This window comes from Bufo gargarizans, chromosome 6 (genome assembly GCF_014858855.1).
Source record: "Bufo gargarizans isolate SCDJY-AF-19 chromosome 6, ASM1485885v1, whole genome shotgun sequence".
In the NCBI taxonomy this organism is placed as follows: Eukaryota; Metazoa; Chordata; class Amphibia; order Anura; family Bufonidae; genus Bufo; species Bufo gargarizans.
The window spans coordinates 309,887,650-309,912,349 of NC_058085.1; the positions used below are offsets into that span (position 1 = coordinate 309,887,650).

At 44.9% G+C, this 24,700-nt stretch overlaps 1 protein-coding gene across 4 annotated transcripts in view; it reads left to right on the top strand.

Annotated features, from left to right (window-relative positions):
- Positions 1-9,343: 9,343 nt before the first annotated feature.
- The window catches only part of KIF20B (kinesin family member 20B), a 110,890-nt gene continuing 95,533 nt past the window's right edge, over positions 9,344-24,700 (top strand). For 2 of the 4 annotated variants that reach the window (XM_044298860.1, XM_044298864.1), the window contains exons 1-5: positions 9,344-9,391; positions 12,032-12,198; positions 15,847-15,936; positions 16,021-16,140; positions 16,224-16,362. In XM_044298860.1, coding sequence (XP_044154795.1) covers positions 12,037-12,198; positions 15,847-15,936; positions 16,021-16,140; positions 16,224-16,362 — 511 coding nt within the window. In that variant the 5' untranslated portion in view covers positions 9,344-9,391; positions 12,032-12,036. Of the gene's footprint in view, positions 9,473-12,031; positions 12,199-15,846; positions 15,937-16,020; positions 16,141-16,223; positions 16,363-24,700 lie in introns of all 4 variants that reach the window. The other 2 variants (XM_044298861.1, XM_044298862.1) reach the window with 2 other exon arrangements.

Consider the following 24,700-nt stretch of genomic DNA (forward strand, 5'->3'; position numbering starts at 1 on the left):
AATTCGCCTTACTGGTGGCGCCGGCCCTGAAACTGGCTGACCTGTTGCATGTGCAATTGGCAGCTGAAGGCATCTGTGTTGGTCCCGAAGCCTCTAAGTGTAACGACAACGCCCCCATTGCTCCTAAAGGCTCATTTGCACATATTAAAACATCATTTTTCTCAGCAATGGGCACATATGTACATGGGACCAACAGATGCCTTCAGCGGCCAAGCGCATATATATCACGTCAGCCAGTGTGCAAATCTGCTGACAGATGCCCTTTAATCCTTTCACTACCAGCGCCGTACATGTTTCAAACAGCAGAGACCTTATGCTAATTAAAGCCTTTTGATGCCGAGATCAAGTGAGATCACGGCATCTAAAGTGTTAAAAACCACTTGCGCTTCCGGGAATCCTACGGTCATCCTCTGTGGCCAATGGGGATGGCGGTGACTGGTTTAAATGCCCTGGGTCTTGCTGAAGAGACCTAGTCCTAGAGTATTCAATTCTTATTTTGGCCACCAGAGGGCAGGCTAACATAACAAATGTGCAATAGACAATAATAAAATCATTAAAAAAATATGATTGTTCAAAATAAAACATTTCAAAACAGATTTTTTAGGCTCATACATAAGCTTTAAAATTATTACAAATCTTAAAATATATAAAAAAAAATAAAAAAATATAAAAGTTTAAATCACCCCCTTTCCGTATAATAAAAAAATAAATACTTAAATAACAAAAAAATTTAACATCATGGGTATCACTGTGACCCCATACTATTAAAATATAAAAATATTTTTTCAATATGGCAAATGGCGTAACGGAAAAAAGGGTCAAAATAGCCAATTTGCTATTTTTTCATCGCTTCTGTTAAAAAAAATGCAATAAAGGCCTCATGCACACGACCGTAGTTCTGGTCTGCATCCGAGCCGCATTCACTTCAATGGGGCCGCAAAAGATGCGGACAGCACGCCGTGTGGTGTCCGCATCTGTTGCTCCGTTCCGTGGCCCCGCAAAAAAAAAATATAACATGTCCTATTCTTGTCCGTTTTGCGGACAAGAATAGGCATTACAAAGGGCCGCCCGTTCCATTCCGCAAATTGCGGAAGGCACACGGGCGGCTTCTGTTTTTTGCAGATCCGCAGTTTGCGGACCGCAAAAAACAGAACGGTTGTGTGCATGATGCCAAAATGTGATCAAAAAGTTACCCACACTCCAAAATGGTATCATAAAAAACTACACAAAGCTCAGTAGATATAACTATAAAAAAAAAAAAGTTATTGGGGTCAGAATATGGGGATGTAAAAAAAATTTTTCTCAAAGTTTACATTTATTTTTTTACTATTTAGACGCAAAAAACTATACATGTGGGATATCGTTGTAATTGTACTGACCCAGAGAATGAAGGGCATGGGTCACTTTTGCTGCAAACAAAAAGCTGTGGGAACAAAACCCATAAAATGGTAAAGGAATTGCATTTTTCTCCAATTCCACCCCATTTGGAATGTTTTTAATGCTTCCCACTACATTGCATGCAATAATTCATGGTGGCATTGGAAAGTACAACTTGTCCTGCAAAACATAAGCCCTCATACAGCTATGTAAGCTGAAATATAAAAAAGTTATGGCTCAAGGAAGATAGGGAAGAAAAAGAGGCTGCTGAGTGCTGTGAACACTGCTACAATATTTAGTAGAAGACCGGGCAGGACAGCTCTGCTGCATTATCCCCCTTCGATTCCGAGATCTACTGTGAATGTGGCATCTATGTGGTTAGTCAGAGGAAGGAGGCTCCCACTGTCACTCCATTAGTGCGTCTCCTCGCTGCTGAAGACAGAAAGTCTATGAACCCATCTCCCGTTCATCTCCTGCAACGAGGGGAGACAGATCTCTGTGTGAGAACTTCGTTCTCCTTGTTTTAGTGATCGTCGGGAGTCTCAGTACTTGATCCTCCACCAATCAAAACCTTTGCTGTGTCCAGGGGTGAACTAGCCATAAACCTGACAGGGAAAATTCCTAGTGGACCGAGGCCCAGGGGGCCGCCTGAGCCCTCTTTACAGCAACCAACCAGTTAAGTAATGGGAGCCTCAGGTACTTATGTACCTGGCTAGTGGCTGCTGGTGCCCTCCTGACTCCTGAATTCAATTGTATTGCCATCCCAAAGCAACTGGAGTAGGAGAACAGAATGTGGCAGCTGGCCCGGGCCAACACAGGGGGACAGCTTCTGGGGAGATATTTTGTGCTGTACTGTGGTATTTGGTTTTGCCGATGCGGTATTATGTGCTGCAATATGGTATTGCTGGTCCTGCCTACTTTACAGTCATGGCCGTAAATGTTGGCACCCCTGAAATTTTTCAAGAAAATTTAATATTTCTCACAGAAAAGTATTGCAGTAACACATGTTTGGCTATATACATGTTTATACCCTAAAAAGCAAGACATAAAAAAGCAAGATTTTAACTTGAGAAAGCCAAAATCCTTCTGGGAAAACGTCTTGTGGAAAGATGAGACCAAGATAGAGCTTTTTGGTAAAGCACATCATTCTACTGTTAACCGAAAACGGAATGAGACCTACAAAGAAAAGAACACAGTACCCACAGTGAAATATGGTGGAGGTTCATTGATGTTTTGGGGTTGTTTTACTGCCTCTGGCACTGGGTGCATTGAATGTGTGCAAGGCATCATGAAATCTGAGGATTACCAACAGATTTTGGGTCCCACTATAGAGCCCAGTGTCAGAAAGCTCTTGGGTCTTCCAGCAGGACAATGACCCCAAACGTCAAAAAGCACCCAGAAGTGGATGGCAACAAAAGCACTGGAGAGTTCTAAAGTGGCCAGCAATGAGTCCAGATCTAAATCCCATTGAACACCTGTGGAGAAATCTTAAAATTGCTATTAAAATTGCTATTACTTTCCAATAAGAGAGACCTGGAGCAGTTTGCTAAGGAGGAGTGGTCCTAAATTCCAGGTGAGAGGTGTCAGAAGCTTATTGATAGTTATAGGAAGCGACTGATTTCAGTTATTTTTCCAAAGGGTGTGCAACCAAATATTAAATGCCAATAATTTTGTCCAGCCCATTTTTGGAGTTTGGGGTGACATTATGTCCAATTAGCTTTTTTTCCTTCCTTTTTTGGCTTTGTTCCAATACACACAAAGGAAATAAACATTTGTATAGCAAAACATGTGTTACTGCAATACTTTTCTGTGAGAAATACTTCATTTTCTTTAAAAATTTCAGGGGTGCCAACATTTACGGCCATGACTGTATGTTGGCCCGGTTTTCTGTCCGTTTGGATTCGTCTACAACATGGGGCCACTTCTATTTTTTTTTTCAGGGCCACTTTAATATCCCAGTCACTATGACACATTAAAAGTTTTACTAAAGTGCAAAAAAAAAAAAGGGTAAAAGAAATACACATATATGGTATTGGCGAAATGACGTCCACATTGATCTCAGCAGTCGGACCCCAAAGTGATGCAACATTTATCACCTATTCTATGAGTAGTTGATACTTTCCATCAGCATTGGACTGGCCTACCAGAGGACCAAAGGATCCTCTGGTGGGCCCAGGCTCTGATACCATAGTGGCCTCCAAAGGTCCAAAAACAACAACAACATTTGGGGCTGCCTTTGGAGACAATAAATTGCTACTAGGTTCTGTTTGAATCAAAGCCTATTAGACTTTATTGATGATATTGGGGTTGGGCCCAGAGAATAATTGGTAGGCCCAAGGAACTCCAGTCTAACACTGCTTTCCGTGGGATAACTCCTTTAAATGGAATTATCCAGAGAAAATATTTTATTGCATTGTCTCACAGGGGAAATTCTCATTGAAAATTTACACAAGAAGGTAATAGATTTTCCCTCATATTCTTCTACAGATGTGAAGGCCCATATGACCACTAAAAAAATGGTCAGGTTGTCTACAATAAAGGGGTTATCCGACCCCTGAAATACCCCCCCCCCCCCATATGCCCAGGACCCTCAAACACAATGTACTTACCTCTCTCCCCGGCACCCGGGTGACGCTAGAGAGGTTGGTTCAGTCACTTCTTGCCATTGGCTGCTCCCCCCGATGTTTTCATCCATGCATTGGGAGAAGCAGCGGTGGCCGTGCGGGGACCAGGAGCAACGCGGGTGCCGGCGAGAGAGGTAAGTACATTGTGTATGAGAGGTCGGGGCATTTCAGGGGTGGGATAACCCCTTTAACCATACATTGACTGGTCTCTCCCTTCCCGCTGGCTGTGCAACAAGGCGGAGAAATTTATTGAAAGATCCAGGCTCCCAAAATGTTGTGTTACCATTTGATCAGTTTCCTGGCTCTCACTTTGGCTGGTTACATCTATGCTCAGGATAGTAAATACATCAGGGTCCGGCTCTTTCTGTGCCTGCAGATCTGCGGCTGACTGTGGGTCTCTGTATGTTGCTATCACTTTGGTTGCCTATGTAGGTGATGCGAGAAACTTGTAGGAATTGAGACCGCTGGCCCCTTGGTTCAATACCATGCCCTTAGTCATGCTTACAGGGTGGAATGAACCCAAGTAAGGCAGAGTTTACATCAGCGTTCAGCCTTTCCGTTCTTTTGCTCCGTTATAGGAGCAGGAGAATGGAAAGTACGGATTTGGCACATAACTGAGCCCAACGGAGCCTACGGACCCCATAGACTCTGCTCAGAGGAAGATTTTTGAAGCGGAGACAAAAGTTGTGAGCGCAGGACTTTTGTCTCTGCTTCAAAAATTTTCCTCCGAGCGGAAACCTAATAGACCCCGTTATAGTTATGCGTCCAATCCATCGTTTCCGTTCTCCTGCTCCTATAACGGAGCAGGGGAACGGAAAAGGCTGAATGGTGATGTGAACCTAGCCTTAGTCCTTCTGCTGCACAGGAAAACTTCAACCGTTCACAACACAAACTGAAATATGGCACCACCTAGTGGTAGATTAGCAAATTGTCAATCCCTTAACAAAAGGAAGAGACATTTCTATTTTCCACTACATTTGCACATTAAGAGCACTTTTTATGAACAGAGAGCTTTCATTTTACCGCTAGGTGGTTATTTTTCACACTGCTGTATTGCAGTGTATCATGCCTGTTGGTCATAGGGTTTATACACATGGTACCTGTCTTGTTAGTAGCCGTAATGAGAATTCCATAGAGGACTATGAGCCTTCTTCTGTACTACCATATGACTCATTTCAAACACAGGCATGCAAAAATGTTTTTTGAATGTTACATTGGACGGTATCATCCCCCCCCCAAAAAAATTCAAAAATAAAAAAAAATATGCTTCTTGTCAGCACTCATGGGCACACTCAGAATGGTAACTGGAACGGTTTGGGAGTATTCTGGCTCTCATTTAGGAGGCACCGTCAATATTTGAATCTCATACAGTGTAAATTATGCTAAGTGGCAGGTGGATCATGTCAGAACTGCTTGGTTGTCATGGACAGAACAGGCTCCCTATACTGTATATTTGGCATTTTAATGGGCATATGGACCTCAAGTTGGGGGGGGGGGGGGGTGTCTCTGCTTTAATGCACGGCTTTCCCTCTGGAGGATACAACAACCTTGGCGCACATCTACACTACTCACAAAAAGTTAGGGATATTTGGCTTTCGGGTAAAATTTATGGAAAACGTAAAAAGTTCACGCTACAGTTATATTATATCATGTAAGTAGGGCATTTAAGTAGAGGCTTGCAATGGCGATTTCCTCATCTTAAACAATTTATTGAAACAAAAGTCAACACCAGTGGTGGGTATACCCCCACAAAAATGTCAGTGTCTCAATAACTTGTCATGTGGCCTTGGGCATCAACTACAGCTTGACAACGACGTCTCATGCTGTTCACAAGTCGACTGGTTGTCTGCTGAGGCATGGCACAAACTCTTCTTGAAGGCCGGCCCTGAGGTCATTGAGGTTCTGGGCTACAGAGTTACGATCCTCTACACGGTGACTCAGCTGATTCCATACGTTTTCAATGGGATTCAGGTCTGGAAGAAGTGCAGGCCAGTCTATTTGAGGTACTCCAGTCTCCAACAGCCGTTCCTTAATGATGCGACCTCGATGAGCTGGCGCATTGTCATCCAAGAAGATTAAATTAAAGGGGTTATCCCATCAAAATGAATAGGTTTAAATCAGTCCGCAATGCGATATTGTTCATTTTCATAAATATAATGATTTACCTAATTTGCACCATATTCAATATAATCCTCCCCCAGTTACCTCACTGTTGTTGCTTGTTCTCCCTTGGTTACGGCCACCTTTCACCAGCCCAAAGCAATTGCCGCGCATGCGCGGCGGCCGGAACAACCCCGATATACACTGTGGATGCCTTTCTTCGCTCACGGCATTTTGGAGCACATGGACTTAGAATGGATGTCATCACAGAGGGGAGGACAAAAAGGATCAGAGGGACAAATGGGGGATGTCATCACAGAGTGGGGGTCAAAAAGGATCAGATGGACAAATGGGGGATGTCATCAGAGAGGGGGGGGGGGACAATACAGAGGCAGAGGGACATAGAGGGGATGTCATCACAGAGGGGAGGACAATACAGAGGCAGAGGGACATAGACACGGTACGGCTGACACGGGAGCGCGCACGCAGGCAGGGTAGGCGGAGTCAGTGGAGCTGCAGAGCGCTCATTCCGCTGTCAGTCAATACAGAGGACAACGCCCCATGACTGAGCGGCTTGAAGAGCGGGAAAGCGATGCGACGGCCTGAAAATTGAAAGGTGGGATAACCCCTTTAAGCCTGTGTTGTTCATGCAGAGACACAATGACTGGATTAATGATGTTATTCAAGTAGTATGGGCTTGTCACTGTACCATTCACAAAGTGTAGGGCAGTTCTGTATTGACTAGACACACCTGCCCGCACTGTAACTTCACCACCACCACCACCAAAGGCTCGTCTGGTGACAAAAGTGGCTGATGCATAGCGCTCTCCTTAATGGGGTTCTCCGGGAATTAAGAAAATGAAAGTACGTAAATATTACTTTATCATAAATATATTCGCAAATACCTTTCATTAGTCATAATGACTCATTTTGTCTGGGGAGCAATGTGTAATGGTCACGTACACACACACACACAGGGGGGAGGATAGTGACCACTGCGCTCCACCCTCACCCCTGGCCCTGCCTACTTGCCTCACGAGTCCTGATGACAGGGGACAACTGGACGGCAGTCCCTAACTTATAATACGTGTGGGAAGGACAGACAAGACAAATAACGGATAGTGAACGGACCGGGTCAAAACCAAGAGGACAACGCAGTACAGAGGGATAAGCAAAGAAAGGTCAGGAGAAGCCGGGGTCATAAATACCAGGAGAGTCGAGAAGTACCAAAGGAGTCCACAAAGAAAAGTCAGGTGGAAGCCGAGGTCAATATACCAGGAAGGATGCGCAGTACAGGAGGAGCAGGCAAAGGATCGTCAGGGAACAGGATCAGGTAAGTATACAGGTATCCAACAACTGCCAGGCACCTAAATTAACAGGCAACCTGTGGTCGCTCCCGAAGATAAGCAGCAGGTCTGCGGCTGATGGGAGACCGAGTGCGCCTTCGGCACCCCGTTACACAATGATTAGAAGAAACAAAATGTATGCTCTCCTATTAGTGCACACACAGCCTGTCCTAATCACAGAGGAGGACAAGTTACTTCAAAGCACTGAGGTAAAGAGCTGCCTCATCCTCCTCTCTGCTTGTCAAGGATTATGATCCTGAATACAGATAAGAAGATCTTCAGCTGAATCTCTGTGGGAATGGAGCTTATGAGGAGACATGAAGTACAGAGAGGGGGGACAGGACAGATTGTGTTAATGGAGACACATCCGCCACATCCCCTCCACCTCTCTGTACTTCGTGTCCCCTCATAAACTCCATTCCTACAGAGATTCAGATAAAGATCTATCATCTGTATTCAGGATCATAATCCCTGACAAGCAGAGCAGAGAGGAAAATGAGGCAGCTCTTTAGCTCAGTGTTGTGAAGTAACTTGTCCTCCTGTGTGATTAGCATAGGTTTTGTGTGTACTAATGGGACAGCGGCCATTTTGTTTTTCCTGATTGCTCCCCAGACAAAAAGAGCCAATATAACTAATTTAAGGTATTTGGAAATATATTTATAATGAAGTAATATTTAAGTATTTTCGTTTTCTTAATTCCCGGAGAACCCCTTTAATGTCTCCAACATTGTTGGCGGCCCTCATTTCTGCTCAGCATGAATCGACTTTCATCACTGAACAACACTGAGGCCCACTGGTCCCTTGTCCAGCATAGATGGTCCCTGGCCCATGCAAGACGATGATACCTGTGATCAGGTACCCTTTCAGGTCATCTAGCACACTGACCACGCTGATGTAAACGGTTTTGAATAGTCTGATGTGACACTTGAGTGCCTCTAACCTCACTTAAGTGTGCCTGGAGTTGTGTGGCATTTATCATACAGTTTTGCAGGGCATTGTTCACAATGAAGCGTCATCAGTGTGGGATGTGGCCAAAGACCGTCCACTTCTATGCCTTTGCCCTCTTGCACAGGGCCGTTGCCCCGCCGCCCATTCACTTGAATAGGTCCGCAAATCCGGAGATGCGGTGCAGGACAGAACGGAACCCCACGGAAGCACTATGGAGTGCTTCTGTGAGGTTTCGTTTCGCAAAAAAATAGAACTTGTTCTCAGACGGATTGCGAACTCCTCCCAAGTGAATGGGTCCGCAATCCGAATCCAGCTGCCCCACGGTTGGTGCAATTTGCGGTCCGCAGCACATGGTCGTGTGCAAGAGGCTTTTCTGTGACTCTTCCAGTCTCTCTGTTGCTACCTGCTGTTACTGTTAGGGGGCACAGCTTGGCATATTACTGTGAGGGAGAACATATCTGGGCATTGCTACTGTGAGGGGGCACAGCTGGGCATATTACTGTGAGGGGGCATAGTCAGGCTATGTTTCAGCAAAACAACAGTGGCAGCTAGCAGACCAATAGGGTCAGTGACCAGGGTGCCATCTTTTTTTCTCTGCATGTCTGTGGGTAGCAGTCACATTGTGCCATCTGTACAATGGCAATGTAATCATTAGGCTATATTATTAAACCACTACTTATAGCCCTTGTAAGAATTAACACATTGATGATAATACAAGGTACTAGCTATAGTCCCAGTAAGAATAAACAAAACACTGATAATAATAATAAGATACATGAAAAGTAAAGTAGAAGAAATCCATATTTATTTCTACAAAATGGCTCCTTGCAGAAGACATACCGCTCTGGTACAGTTTAGCCTCTAGTGTTTGAATACAATGCCAAGGTTCGCTATGACCACAGCCTAAGCCGCTCCTATTCCCATGATGCAGTTCGGTTGGCGGCAGCGGATTGGATGAATTTAAAACCGAGACGGCGGCTCCGAGGTTGGAAACTTGTGAGTAAAAGTCCCGGAGCTCCGGGGGATGTATAGCGGACAGTGCGGCCCGAAACCTGCGTCACCTCGGCCGACACTTATGTGAGCGCCATGTTCTCATCTGTCTGCAGTGCGGTAGTTGGAGGGGCGGGGTGGGCACAGCTTTCCTTACCTGTAGGGGGGACATGTCATGTCTTAGGGCCTGGGGGCAGACTTGTAGTTGTGTAGATCCAGGCTGATAATACATGGCGTACAGCGCTGTGCAGTCTGGTGAGATATATATATATGTGTGGCGTACAGCGCTGTGCGGTCCGCTGATGCGTGGCGTGCAGCGCTGTGCGGTCCGCTGATGCGTGGCGTGCAGCGCTGTGCGGTCCGCTGATGCGTGGCGTGCAGCGCTGTGCGTTCCGGTGACGTGCAGCGCTGTGCGTTCCGGTGACGCGCGGCGTGCAGCGCTGTGCGTTCCGGTGACGCGCGGCGTGCAGCGCTGTGCGTTCCGGTGACGCGCGGCGTGCAGCGCTGTGCGGTCCGGTGACGCGCGGCGTGCAGCGCTGTGCGGTCCGGTGACGCGCGGCGTGCAGCGCTGTGCGGTCCGGTGACGCGCGGCGTGCAGCGCTGTGCGGTCCGGTGACGCGCGGCGTGCAGCGCTGTGCGGTCCGGTGACGCGCGGCGTGCAGCGCTGTGCGGTCCGGTGACGCGCGGCGTGCAGCGCTGTGCGGTCCGCTGATACGTGACGCGCGGCGTGCAGCGCTGTGCGGTCCGCTGATACATGACGCGTGGCGTGCAGCGCTGTGCGGTCCGCTGATACGTGACGCGTGGCGTGCAGCGCTGTGCGGTCCGCTGATACGTGACGCGTGGCGTGCATCGCTGTGCGGTCCGCTGATACGTGACGCGTGGCGTGCAGCGCTGTGCGGTCCGCTGACACGTGGCGTGCAGCGGACTAGCATTGACTAGTTGTTTTTTTTTTTCTAAACTTTTATTAAGTCGTTACAAATCCGCCAAACAGAAAATGAAGATGTTCACGGAGCGGTTCACGCATTTAGGCCGGGTGCTCATCACCTATTACATAGATCACAGGACATGGCCGTACTGTATAAGGTAGCACTCCGCACTATTCTCTCCAGTGTACGTCCATCGGGTTCTTTTTATATACTGTAAAAAAAAAACGTAGACTGTATGTGCCAGGAAATACTCCCCTGACATGCGCCATCCAGCTGCGCACAGCACTCGCAGGCCGCCATTGTAAGATGATAATATGCAGCGTATTATGTGGGTTTTTCCATTGTTTGCCCCGATGCTCATGCACACGACTATGTTTGGTCCGCATTGATTGCAGACCCATTCATTCATCTGTATGTCCGTTCCGTTTTGCAGACAAGAATAGGACTTTTCTCTAGACGAGAAAAAAAAAAAGCGGCATGCTCACAGCCAGGATCCGTAATTGTGGACGACAAAACCCTTCCGCCCGTGTGCATGAGGCCTAAGGAAAAAATATGATTCGCTAGCCCTTGAGATGCCAAAAGCTTTTCCTCACTGAGGCCAGGTTCACACGTGGCTTGGTAGCTGCAGGTCGGCCTTCGTGGATTTTCTTGCTGCAAATCTGCAGTGTTGTACCAGCAAAGTAATTGAGATTTTAAGAAATCTTATCCACGCGCTACGTACAAAAAGCGCAGCATATATTGAACTGCAGTGCGGATTTGAATGCATGTCAATTTCCGTGTATTTCCCCTTCACATTGGAGGGACTGCAGTCCGCTGACATGTAATACATGTGAGTTTTGTTGCAGTTTTTGCGGCAGACCTGCTCCAAGAACAATGTAGACATTTCTGCTGCATTTCCCAGTTATGTCCATTCTGCGGCCCCACAAAAAAATAGAACCTGTCCTATTCTTGTCCGTTTTACAGACAAGGATAGGACCGCTCTAAAGAGGGCAGAATGCGAAACCATACCCGGCCGGTTGCAGACCGCAAAAACTTGTGCATGAGCCCTAAGGTGGATGCAAACTTACTAATGTGACCACACCTAGGTCTTGTTCATAAGATGCACCAAAATACTGCATGTTTTTGGTACATTATTGTCCACATTTACTAATGCACCTAGATTTTGGTGTCGGATCAAACCCCCCCCCCCCCCCAACCTTTGTCACCCTCCCATCTGACCCCCCAATTAGCCTCAGATCAGATCTCTGTCAGATCCCACAGCCCCTATCAGACTCCCAATGAGACTCGGCTCAGCCCCTTATCAGACTTGGGAGCCCCAATCAGCCTTACATTGGAGCCCCTAGCCCCCCATTAGTCTCAGATCAGCTCTCTGATCAGAATCCCCCCCCCCCCGTCCTCCGGCCCCCATCAGCCATCTAATTGGACCCCTCCCTGGCACCCATCGGCCCTCTGATCGTTAATAGGAGCATCTTTAAACGGGCTTCCCAAGTTTGCACTGTAATTTTACAGAGGATTAGTAAATCTGCCCCTATGTCCCATCCATTTATATTTATATATTATTTTTTTTAAGTGACAGGAGCGGTGTAAACTTGTGCCAAACATATATAATGGCAGAAAACCACTTAGAGGTGTAGGATGCTGGTCATATAGCATGGAGATATATCAGCAATGTGTTTACCAACCCTTTTTATAATTTTTTTTTTTTTTTTTTTTTTTCTAGTAAGAATGGAGCTATTTGAAGGCAATCGCCACCTTCCTAGACCCTCCTATCTTGGCGTGGAAATAGCCTATCCAGAAAGAGATGCCCCACAAGAGGTAGATGACATCAGAACAAACTTGTCCGAGCGGTTTTCACAGCTGGCCGACACAGAATCTGATGCTGATCAGGTAACAATGTGGATTTCAGGTCTTTCACATTCAATCGGCCTTCTTTAGCGTCTGTGTAGTTTTGACAAAAATGGGAATTGACAGCATATGAGAAAAGTAGGGAAAGTCTTCTCAGAGAATTTTGTCAAAAAACTGTACAGACCAAAAATGACTATACGGTATAAAGAGTTAAAGGGGTATTCCAGTTTTGCAGTTTTCAGCCTCAGTTGACAAGAAACAACACATTATCACCTACTAATACAGGGAGTGCAGAATTATTAGGCAAGTTGTATTTTTGAGGATTAATTTTATTATTGAACAACAACCATGTTCTCAATGAACCCAAAAAACTCATTAATATCAAAGCTGAATATTTTTGGAAGTAGTTTTTAGTTTGTTTTTAGTTTTAGCTATTTTAGGGGGATATCTGTGTGTGCAGGTGACTATTACTGTGCATAATTATTAGGCAACTTAACAAAAAACAAATATATACTCATTTCAATTATTTATTTTTACCAGTGAAACCAATATAACATCTCAACATTCACAAATATACATTTCTGACATTCAAAAACAAAACCAAAACAAATCAGTGACCAATATAGCCACCTTTCTTTGCAAGGACACTCAAAAGCCTGCCATCCATGGATTCTGTCAGTGTTTTGATCTGTTCACTGTCAACATTGCGTGCAGCAGCAACCACAGCCTCCCAGACACTGTTCAGAGAGGTGTACTGTTTTCCCTCCTTGTAAATCTCACATTTGATGATGGACCACAGGTTCTCAATGGGGTTCAGATCAGGTGAACAAGGAGGCCATGTCATTAGATTTTCTTCTTTTATACCCTTTCTTGCCAGCCACGCTGTGGAGTACTTGGACGCGTGTGATGGAGCATTGTCCTGCATGAAAATCATGTTTTTCTTGAAGGATGCAGACTTCTTCCTGTACCACTGCTTGAAGAAGGTGTCTTCCAGAAACTGGCAGTAGGACTGGGAGTTGAGCTTGACTCCATCCTCAACCCGAAAAGGCCCCACAAGCTCATCTTTGATGATACCAGCCCAAACCAGTACTCCACCTCCACCTTGCTGGCGTCTGAGTCGGACTGGAGCTCTCTGCCCTTTACCAATCCAGCCACGGGCCCAGCCATCTGGCCCATCAAGACTCACTCTCATTTCATCAGTCCATAAAACATTAGAAAAATCAGTCTTGAGATATTTCTTGGCCCAGTCTTGACGTTTCAGCTTGTGTGTCTTGTTCAGTGGTGGTCGTCTTTCAGCCTTTCTTACCTTGGCCATGTCTCTAAGTATTGCACACCTTGTGCTTTTGGGCACTCCAGTGATGTTGCAGCTCTGAAATATGGCCAAACTGGTGGCAAGTGGCATCTTGGCAGCTGCACGCTTGACTTTTCTCAGTTCATGGGCAGTTATTTTGCGCCTTGGTTTTTCCACACGCTTCTTGCGACCCTGTTGACTATTTTGAATGAAACGCTTGATTGTTCGATGATCACGCTTCAGAAGCTTTGCAATTTTAAGAGTGCTGCATCCCTCTGCAAGATATCTCACTATTTTTGCCTTTTCTGAGCCTGTCAAGTCCTTCTTTTGACCCATTTTGCCAAAGGAAAGGAAGTTGCCTAATAATTATGCACACCTGATATAGGGTGTTGATGTCATTAGACCACACCCCTTCTCATTACAGAGATGCACATCACCTAATATGCTTAATTGGTAGTAGGCTTTCGGGCCTATACAGCTTGGAGTAAGACAACATGCATAAAGAGGATAATGTGGTCAAAATACTCATTTGCCTAATAATTCTGCACTCCCTGTAGTGATTATTGTTAATGCCTCGTTTTCCTGCGCTCCATAGCGGTGACGTGGCATTTTCCGCTGTGTTGCTTCCCTGTCCTGATGACGTCAAGCCTACATCTGAGGCATGGCAACACATGTTAGGCTCTGTCCTGTGGATACATCATCAATGACCTTACCTCTGAGGGCAGTGTTCTGCTCATTTTCTTGGACTCTGCCCTGTAGATGTGATGTCAGCAGTGATTCCGTGTCTTAAGGGTGGGGTTCTTACAGCAGGGCTTCAAGCAGGCTTGGATCTGTGATGTTCGAGCTGGGAGGAGGAAAGGCAGAGACCTGATGGTACAGACTCTCCCCGTGACTCTTGTGCCTGGATGTAAACACAGGGTGGAGGTCACAGATCGTAAGTAGTCTGGAGGAGTCAAAATGCACTCGGTAAGGTTGAAGGCTCGTGTGATTTATTGTTTGTGTGACCGGAAAACCCCTTTAAGTATCACTCTTCTCTATCTGAGTCTGAACAAAACTTTGGGTCACTTTTTTAAATTGGATTAGATTTTTTTGCTAAAACCTGTATTGAACAGCTCCCTGACATCTTTCTTCCTGTTGTACGGTGTAATGAGCAGATTGCAGAGCCTGACTCGCCCCAGAGCTTTAAGGGGGCCAGCTTGCGATGCGGATTACGTGCATTTTTCCCCGTGCGGAAAAACCGCAGCGTAGTACAGTACCATAAAGTGTATGAGACTAGACAAATCTCACGTACGCTTTGCTGTTTTCTTAGGTGCGGAGATTGACCTCCAGTGTGGATTAAAAAATCTGCAGCATGTCAATTGTTGTTTTTCTTGTGCGGATACTACACTTTTCAATGGAAGGATGAGATCTGCGGAAAATCTGCATCAAAAACACAATAAATAGTGCCGTTTTCCAGCCTCTGCTATACTCGCCTTGAGGGAACCTGCACATGGTTCAGATTTTTATGCTGAAAATCTGCATAGAAGCCACAAGATCCATTTTTTTTTTAATGCCTCCATTTAAAGGGGTATTCCCATCTTAGACCATGGGGGCATATCACTAGGATATTCTCCCATTGTCTGATAGGTGCAGGTACCACAGCTGGGAACCGCACCTATATCGATAACGGAGCGGGGAGCACTGTGGCTGGAGGACCCCAGATTTCCCGGGGTCTATCCACCACCAAGCGCTAATCCTTGCCTCTCCCATAGAAGTGAATGGGAGTCTGCCGCACATGCGCGGCCCTTGCTCCCTTTAATTTCTATAGGGCAGATGGCAATAGCTGAGCCAGCGCCCGGCTATTATCGGCGGCCCCATAGAAATGAATGGAGGGCGGCTGCGCTTGCAGAGTGCGCTCTCCATTTACTTTCGGGGCTACGTTCTCGATATAGGTGCGGGTCCCTGTGGTGGGACTTGCACCTATAAGACAATAGGGGAATATCCTAGCAATATGCCCCCATTGTCTGAGATGAGAAAACCCCTTTAAGTTCAATGTTGTGTATTGGAAAATGGGTAAAAAAAAAAAAAGGCTTTGTTGGGTAAAATAAAATAAAAAATTCAATTCTGCCCAGGTTTTGGGGATTTTGACATGATGGCGATCTGTGATTTCCATCAGTGACTGTGAGCCAGGACCTGGCTATTCTTTCTATTATACCTCATCTCTGTGTAGGCTCCACTTTTGTTTCTGGCTCGCAATCAATGATGGAAATTCCTGACCAAATCACTGAAGTGTGAACTAGTCCCAATACATACTCCGGGTGTGTTGCTTGTGGCGCAGCATATCCCGGTGTATTGTAGGGCTGTATATGCAGTCAGGGCAGCAGTTGATCAATCGGCTTCCATATATTGCTTACTTCTAGAAAAACTCATCGGATGCTAAGGAGCCCATGCAGGTTTACCTTCGTGTGAAACCTTTTACTGGACTGGAGATTGAGCAGAAAGAGTCGCAGGTGAGTGCCGCAGAGCTGGAGGTACCCTGCCGCCATTAATGTATTGGCTCTCTGGGGCTTACTAATCACGTGGTCATTTCTTAGGATTGTGTCAGTATTCCCGACCCCTGCAGCGTGCTGGTGAAGGCTCCTCTGAGCTCCCAGGCTTGTCGGCTGAGTGACAGAAGCAGCAGTTCAGTGGCCCAGAAGTTCTCCTTTACTCATGTAAGAATCGAACTCCTAATTAATTATTATGCTGTGGAAATCTGTCCGGGTTTACGTCAAATAATGGATTTCTATTTAAACAGGTGTTTGGTCCCGAAACATCTCAAACTCAGTTTTTTGAGGGCACTATAAAGAAACAAGTGATTGATTTTATGAAAGGGCAGAATCGCCTGATTTTTACGTACGGCGTTACTAATGCTGGCAAAACATTTACTTTCCAAGGTAAGACCCCTGGCAGAGAAGTGCTATTTATTACTGTTTCCAGTACTTATTAAATTGATGAGAATCTGTCACCAGGTTTGTCTAAAGATACATAAAATTGTCACACAGTTCCCATATCATTATAGCGGGTTGACATTTGGGCCCCTTTCACGCGAGTGAGCGGGTGCTATGCGTGAAGTGAACGCATAGCACCCACACTGAATCCTGACCCATTTATTTCAGTGGGTCTGTGCACACGCATCAGTTCTGCCGTTACGTGAGAATCGCAGCATGTTCTATATTCTGCGTTTTTCCCGCAGCCCTGGCCCCATAGAAGTGAATTGGTCTTTAGTGAAAAACGCATTGCATCCAGATGTAACCTGGGTGCATCGTGTTTTTCACTGATGGTTGCTAGGAGATATTGTTTGTAAACCTTCAGTTTTTTTTAATTTATTTTTTTTCACACGCGTGAAAAACGCTTTAATAACTGATTGCACCCGCGTGGAAAAAACTGAAACGCTGAACGCAAATGCAGACAAAACTGAACTTGCTTGCGAAATGGTTTTAGGATTGTTTTAGAAGTCATATAACCTCTTCTTCTGCTTGTAGTGACCGTCACACGTTGTTGTTGTAACATAGTACATAAGGCCGACAAAAGACATTTGTCCATCCAGTTCGGCCTGTCATCCTGCAAGCTGATCCAGAGGAAGGCAACAAAAAATGTGAGGAAGAAGCCAATTTTCCCCACTTAAGAGGAAAAAAATTCCTTCCCGACTCCAGTCAGGCAATCAGAATAACTCCCTGGATCAACGACCCCTCTCTAGTAGCTATAGCCTGTAATATTATTACGCTCCAGAAATACATCCAGGCCCCTCTTGAATTCCTTTATTGTACTCACCATCACCACCTCCTCAGGCAGAGAGTTCCATAGTCTCACTGCTCTTACCGTAAAGAACCCTTTTCTATGTTTGTGTACAAACCTTCTTTCCTCCAGACGCAGAGGATGTCCCCTCGTCACAGTCCTGGGGATAAATAGATGATGGGAGAGATCTCTGTACTGACCCCTGATATATTTATACATAGTAATTAGATCTCCCCTCAGTTGTCTTTTTTCTAAAGTAGAATGAGAAAATCCTGCTTCTCATAAAAGCGTAGTTAACCTTTATTCTTCAAATAGATAAAATCCATAAGTGACACAATGCAGACAGATTGCGCTAAAGTCTAATTGATTGACTTAAGCGTAATCTGTCTTCCTTGTGTCACTTTTGGATTTTATCTATTTGAAGAATAAAGGTTAACTACACCTTTTTATAAGAAGCAGGATTTTCTCGTTTTACTTTGGATATTGTTCAGACGCCAGATCCAGGCATAGTTGTACCTCCCAAGCACATACACAGGTGAGCGCAGCAATTTTTTTTAAAATTATGTATATATTAGTATGTCATACTCCATTGTAAGCACAAGATGGCGCCATCTCTTCATGGAAATCCTTGTATATAGGTTGCATTGACAAAACCATCCCTAAACGGCATTTTTTATACAAAGGTTTAAACCTCATTATAGCACACACTGTAGCCTATCGCCACTGCTGATTTGGCAGAAAGTGTGCAACTAATTTTGCAGCCAGTCTGTATATCCAGCAGACTGGCAAGGGCCAGTAAAGCTTTCACTTTATTTCATCATTTTAAACCATAATCCAGCCTGTTATCCAGTGTTTCGGATCATAGTATCCCGGTGATACCGTGCAGTGGTGTCCAGCAGAATGACTGTAAATTGATGGACTGCATTATATTGTAGTTAATGTGATCCACTTGGGTTCAGCAATTCAGCTTTTTTGTTCCTTTATTGGACCAAAAAAAATGGAATTTCGCCACAGGTCTGAATCTAGTCTTAACCGCTTCACATCCAGGCCATTTGCCCCCTTCCTGACCAGGCCTAATTTTGCAAATCTGACATATCTCACTTTATGTGGTAAAAACTTTGGACCGCTTTTGCTTATCCAAGCCATTCAGAGATTTTCTAGCGACACATTGTACTTCATGATGGTCATAAATTTGAGTCAATATATTTCAACTTTATTTATGAAAAAATCCCAAATATACCAAAAATTTTGCAAAATTTGCAAAATTTCTATTTCTCTGCTTTTAAAACAGAAAGTGATACCTCATAAAATAATTATTACTTAACATTCCCCATATGTCTACTTTATTTTGGCATCATTTTGGAAATGTCATTTTATTTTTTTTAGAAGGCTTAGAAATTTAGAAGCAATTCCTTAAATTTTTAAGAAAATTGCCAAAACCCACTTTAAGGACCAGTTCAGGTCTGAAGTCATTTTGTGCGGGTTACATAGTGGATACCCCCATTGTAGAAACGACACCCCTCAAGTTACTTAAAACTGATTTTACAAACTTTGTTGACCCTTTATGATTTTTTTGATAATTCATTATAACACTTTATGGTGCAAGGTGACCAAAAAATTGGTTGTTTTAGCACAGTTTTTATTATTTATGGGGGGTTAGGTCATGTGACATTTTTATAGATCAGATCGTTACGGATGTGGTGATACCAAATATGTATACCTTTTTTCTTATTTAAGTTTTACACAATAATATCATTTTTGGAACAAAAACATTATGTTTTAATGTGTCCATGTTCTGAGAGTGTTAGTTTTATTTTCTAAATGATTTTCTTATGTAGGGGCTCATTTTTTGCCGGATGAGGCGACTGTTTTATTGATACCATTTTGTGGGATATACACCTTTTTCATCACTTGGTGTTGCACTTTTTGTGATGTAAGGTGACAAAAATGCCTTTTTATTTTGGACAGTTTTTATCTTTTATTTTTTATGGTGTTTATCGGACTGGGTGGATCATGTGATATATTTATAGAGCCGAATGTCCCGGATGCGGCAATACCAAACAGGTCTATTTTATTTTTTTCTATTTTTCTAATTTTTATTTTATTCCTTACTTGGGGAATTGTATTTTTTTACATGTGAAACTTTTTTTTAATTTTTTTATTTTACACTTTTCGTCCCCCATAAGGTCATACAATACCTCTGGGGGACATTTAACTTCACTTTTTTTTTCCACTTTTGATTTCTCCTGTAACTGGGGCTGACATAGTAGCCCCAGTTACAGGGGAAATACACCCCCCAGAGAGGCTGTACAGCAGAATACAATGCTGTACAGCCTCAGTGCAGGTCTGATTGAGGTCTGTGAAAGACCCGACAGCTCCTGCGCTCATCCGTCTACAGTGGTCACATGACCGCTGGGCAGGAACAGGAAGCGCATGGCGTAGGTGAGCGCTGTGTACACAGCGATCTAGAAGGCAGGGACACCTGGGAACTGCCTTCTCTAAGGGTTGCCCTGCTGTCACTGCCAGTGGGCAACCCGATCTGCAGCTGTCCGATTAGCATGCAGCCATTAATCATGAATGGACGCTCAGAAACGTCAATTCAGAGATAAAAAACCACTTCCCAGACGTTTATAGTCAGCGGGCGGACGGGAGGTCGTTAAAGGAGCTGTCTGATCAGTGCCACCCCTCTTGAAATCAGGGTAAAGGGATGTCATACAGGGAGATAATACCCTTTGAAACAGTCCTTCGCTTTGACTGAGAGTGCTGCCACATGTTGCATGCTGTGCTGCATTTTGGATGTGGCAAAACAAATGCATAAAAAAATCATACCTGCGTTTATGCTGCAGTTCCTTCCAGCAAGGGAAAACGCACAGTAGTTTTGATTTACATTAATGTAAGCGTACTTTCACACTAGCGTTATTCTTTTCCTGTAGTTCCATCACAAGGGCTCAATGCCGGAAAAAAAGCTTCAGTTTTAGGGTCCATTCACATGTCCGTAGTGTATTGCGGATCCGCAGTACACCCAGCCGGCACCCACCATAGAACGTCCTATTCTTGTCCGCAATGTTCTGTTTTTTTGCAGAGCCGCGGCCCGGAATTTCTAGGCCGTATGCATTTCGTTTCCATATTTCTGTTTTTCCGTTCTGTTAAAAGATAGCTCATGTCCTATTATTGCCCGAAAATCACGTTCCGTGGCTCCATTCAAGTCAATGGGTCTGCAAAGAAAAAAAGGAACACATACGGAATGTACTCCATATGTCTTCCGTATCCTTTCTGTTTTTGCGGAACCATCAATTGAAAATTTTATGTCCAGCCCAATTTTTTCTATGTAATTATTGTATACTGTATATACCATATGGAAAAACAGAACGGAAAAACTTAACGGAACCGGAAACACTACTGAAATAAAAACTGTTTAAACTGATCCGGGAAAAATGGCCCGCAAAACACTGAAAAAGACATACGGTCGTGTGAACGAACCCTTAAAGGGATTCTGTCACCTCCCCTAAGGCAAAAAACGATTTAAAAGCAGCCATGCAGCACAGCTTACCTGGATTAGGCTGTGCTGTTCTATCTTGAAATCCGTCCAGCAGTTAATTCAAAAAACGAGTTTGATCAATAAGTAAATGCGTCCTGAAGGTGCCCAGAGGGGCGTTTTTTTCTTCTGAGAGAGCCCAGTACCGCCCCTCTTTCAGTGCCCAGCCCGCCTTCCTTGTATTTTCTAACCGCCGCCCCCAGCCTGCCACAGCCTCCCCTCCCTCTCCTCCCCCTCCCTCATGCCGAACGAAGTCTCGCACAGGCGCAATACCCACTGAGGGCTGCGCCGGTGCGATCATCAGGAGACTGAGGGCGGCAGCTTCATCTTCGTCACTGGGCATGCGCCGAGCCCAGTGACGTCCGATGCTCGCTCTTCCCTGCTGACTGAGGGAAGAGCGAGCATCGGACGTCACTGGGCTCAGCGCATGCCCAGTGACGAGGATGAAGCTCCTGCCCTCAGTCTCCTGCTGATCACACAGGCGCAGCCCTCAGTGGGTACTGCGCCTGTGCGAGAGTTCGTTCGCCGTGAGGGAGGGGGAGGAGAGGGAGGGGAGGCTGTGGCAGGCTGGGGGCGGCGGTTAGAAAGTACTAGGAAGGCGGGCTGGGCACTGAAAGAGGGGCGGTACTGGGCTCTCTCAGAAGAAAAAAACGCCCCTCTGGGCACCTTCAGGACGCATTTACTTATTGATCAAACTCGTTTTTTGAATTAACTGCTGGACGGATTTCAAGATAGAACAGCACAGCCTAATCCAGGTAAGCTGTGCTGCATGGCTGCTTTTAAATCGTTTTTTGCCTTAGGGGAGGTGACAGAATCCCTTTAATGTAATTCAATTTTGCTGTGTGTGATTTGCTTTTCCTTGAGGACCCGCAGCTACCTTGTATTATTCAGCCATTCATCTAATTGTACTTTATGGTTTCTGTATTTCCCCTGCTGCCTTGATCTTTGCCTATGGTGAAAGTTTCTAGACCCACCAGCAAAAGTTCTGAACTCCTTTTAAAGGGGTTTTCCCCACTATAAGGCCGAATGCACACGTGAAAAACGGCCGTGTGCATTCAGCCTTACAATGTGTCAGCAAACCTCTGGGCAGGTGGCAAGTGTTTAATTGCTGGAGGTCCTACTATTGGCTCCCCCACCAGTGACGCCCGTTTAGATTGCCCAATGTTCAGGCAGATCGTTACCAATGGGCGTTCATATGACCACTCGTTAGTGATAATCTGCCAGTGTAAAGGTGCCGACAATTACCCGATGAGCGAAACGCGAACAGCTAAATCATCATTTGCCAGCAGCAGATTGTTCTGTCTAAAGATTGATTCTGTACGGGGACGAGAAATGGCATTAGTGATCACTCCACATACTGTGGAGGAGATCACTGCATGTAAATACAGCTCTCTCCTCTGCTTCTTTCTCAACAAGCGTCTGCTCCATCCGGCCATGTCAAGGGGCCTTAAAGGGAACCTGTCACCGGGATTTTGTGTATAGAACTGAGGACATGGGTTGCTAGATGGCCGCTAGCTCATCCGCAATACCCAGTCCCCATAGCTCTGTGTGCTTCTATTGTGTTAAAAAAAATCAACGATTTGATACATATGCAAATTAACATGAGTCATATCTTACTTGTGTGACCAGAGAAGAGTCATATTTTCAAGCTCTGACTCATCTCAGGTTAATCAGCATATGTATCAAATCAGTTTTTATACACAATAGAAGCACACAGAGCTATGGGGACTGGGTATTGCGGATGTGCTAGCGGCCATCTAGCAACCCATGTCCTCAGCTCTATACACAAAATCCCGGTGACAGTTTCCCTTTAAGGCTAGAGTGCCTCCATTGGATACGTTGTTATGGTGGGGCAGCTACTTAAAGGAGTCTTAATGATCCAATCAACAATCTACAGATTTGATCCGCTGATATATTGCTAGGAAAAAGGGAAAAGTTACACTCATGGTGCAGCATGCAAATACTGAGGCTGTAGTGACTGAATGTTAGAGATATGAGATGCTGAGCTTTAATCTTTCATTTGTGTGGGCTTCATATGGCACTTATGGGGTGTTTGCCTCTAACCCACCCAAAAAATGTGCAACACTAAATCGGTACAATGGCTGTACAGAGTCCCTGGATGGACTAGGATAAGGGTCAACCTCCCTGTAGTATTTTTGATGATACTAGTTTAGCAGGTAAGCCATTATATATGTATATACTAGTTACAAGGAGCTTGGGTTGCCCTGCGAGCTGCTTTGCTTGCCTTGATTCTGTAAAGCTATTTCTTTATCTTTTTCCTTTCTCTCTGCTAAAACTGAAAACCGCAGCGTTGCCTTCTATTCGGAGAGTAGATCTGACATTTGTTACAGTGTGATGTAGCTTGTTGGATCAAACAAGGTAATTCATCTGTAAAGTGAGACATCGCTCCCGAACTTATTTAAAGCCATCTTTGTGGAGCTCGGCTACAAACCGTACAATCAGCTCCCTAAATGATCCAACAGAGGGCTGTTATTCGCAGGCCTGAACGCGTCTCCTTGGCCTCTGGCAGCTTTTCATTCATTGACACTTGCTGTAGTTTTCGATATTTCATCACTTGCTTATTATGTACTGACAAAACTGCCGTTATTTACAGTTCATTTTTGCTGAGAACTTTTTATGGTTGGATGCTGTTAGAATCTGAACTTTACTGCCCTTTTGCAATAAGAATTGATTTGTCCTGTATGTGTCTGGGTATATTGATCAAGTAATAGTGTCTGAATAGTAGGTCACATGGAATAACACTGCACATGGACTTGGAAATTAACCCACAGTGATAATCAGTGGAGGCCACTGATGGCCTGCTCTGTTCACTTGCCCCACCAAGAGGGTCCATATTAAAGGGGATCTATTGGCAGATTTGTACCTATGAAACCGGCTGACCTGTTACATGTGCGCTGAAGACATCTGTGTTGATCCCATGTTCATATGTGCCTGCATCCCTGAGAAAAATGAAGTTTTCATGTATGCAAATAAGCCTCTAGGAGCAATGGCAGCGCCCCTGTTGCTCCTAGAGGCTCATTTGCATATATTAAAACTTCATATTTCTCAGCAATGCGGGGACATGAACATGGGACCAACACCGATGCCTTCAGCTGCCAAGCGCACATGTAACAGGTCAGCCAGTTTCATAGGTACAAATCTGCTGACAGATGTCCTTTTAGAAATGGAACGCTCTACGGTCATAGATACAGATATTTGTAGACAAGCAGGCGACATTATGCTAATGAGGACATCAGCACAGATCTTAACGGCCCTTTTTAGATGTGACAATACAGCAGGTGATTGTCAGGAAGAAAGCGTTCCTTCCCGGCAATCACCTGCTCGTCAGTGGAGAAGACACATTTACATGCAACAATCTCCTAATGTGATTGTCCAGCAGCTGTATCCCCATTGTGTGGTTAGTCCTCTTCATGCCTGGTGTCTACAAATGTAAGTTCTTGATTTATTGTCCTGAAGATTGGAGTTGTTTTTTGGCAGTTGTCCATCCTCCGCTTCCTGTCCTGTTTCTCTTCATTTCTCCATATTGGCTTGAAAAGCCCGGTTACATTTATCGTTGACTAAAAAATATCACTTTTTCTTATTTTGTGTTTCTCTAAAGTAAATATAGTTGGCGCACAACTCTGTGACTGAAGTGCCTCTATAACGCCTTAGTGATGTAACCATTTTTAGCCTTTAAAGGGTTTCTGTCAGCAGAAACGGGGGCATTAACCTGGTTGACATTAGCGATGTGCTAATGTCGGCTGAACAGAACTTAGTCCCATCTCACTATGTGCTGCCGTTAATAACAAAAAGTAACTGCTCCTAGAGGCGCCATTCTTCCACCTCTGGCCACGCCTAGTTAGACTTGATTGACATAGCTAGTAAAATCTTCAGCCCTTTATTATGCAGCACAGGCGTATTGACAAAAGGATGGTAGCCGGCTGCGGACTTCCCTACTCCGC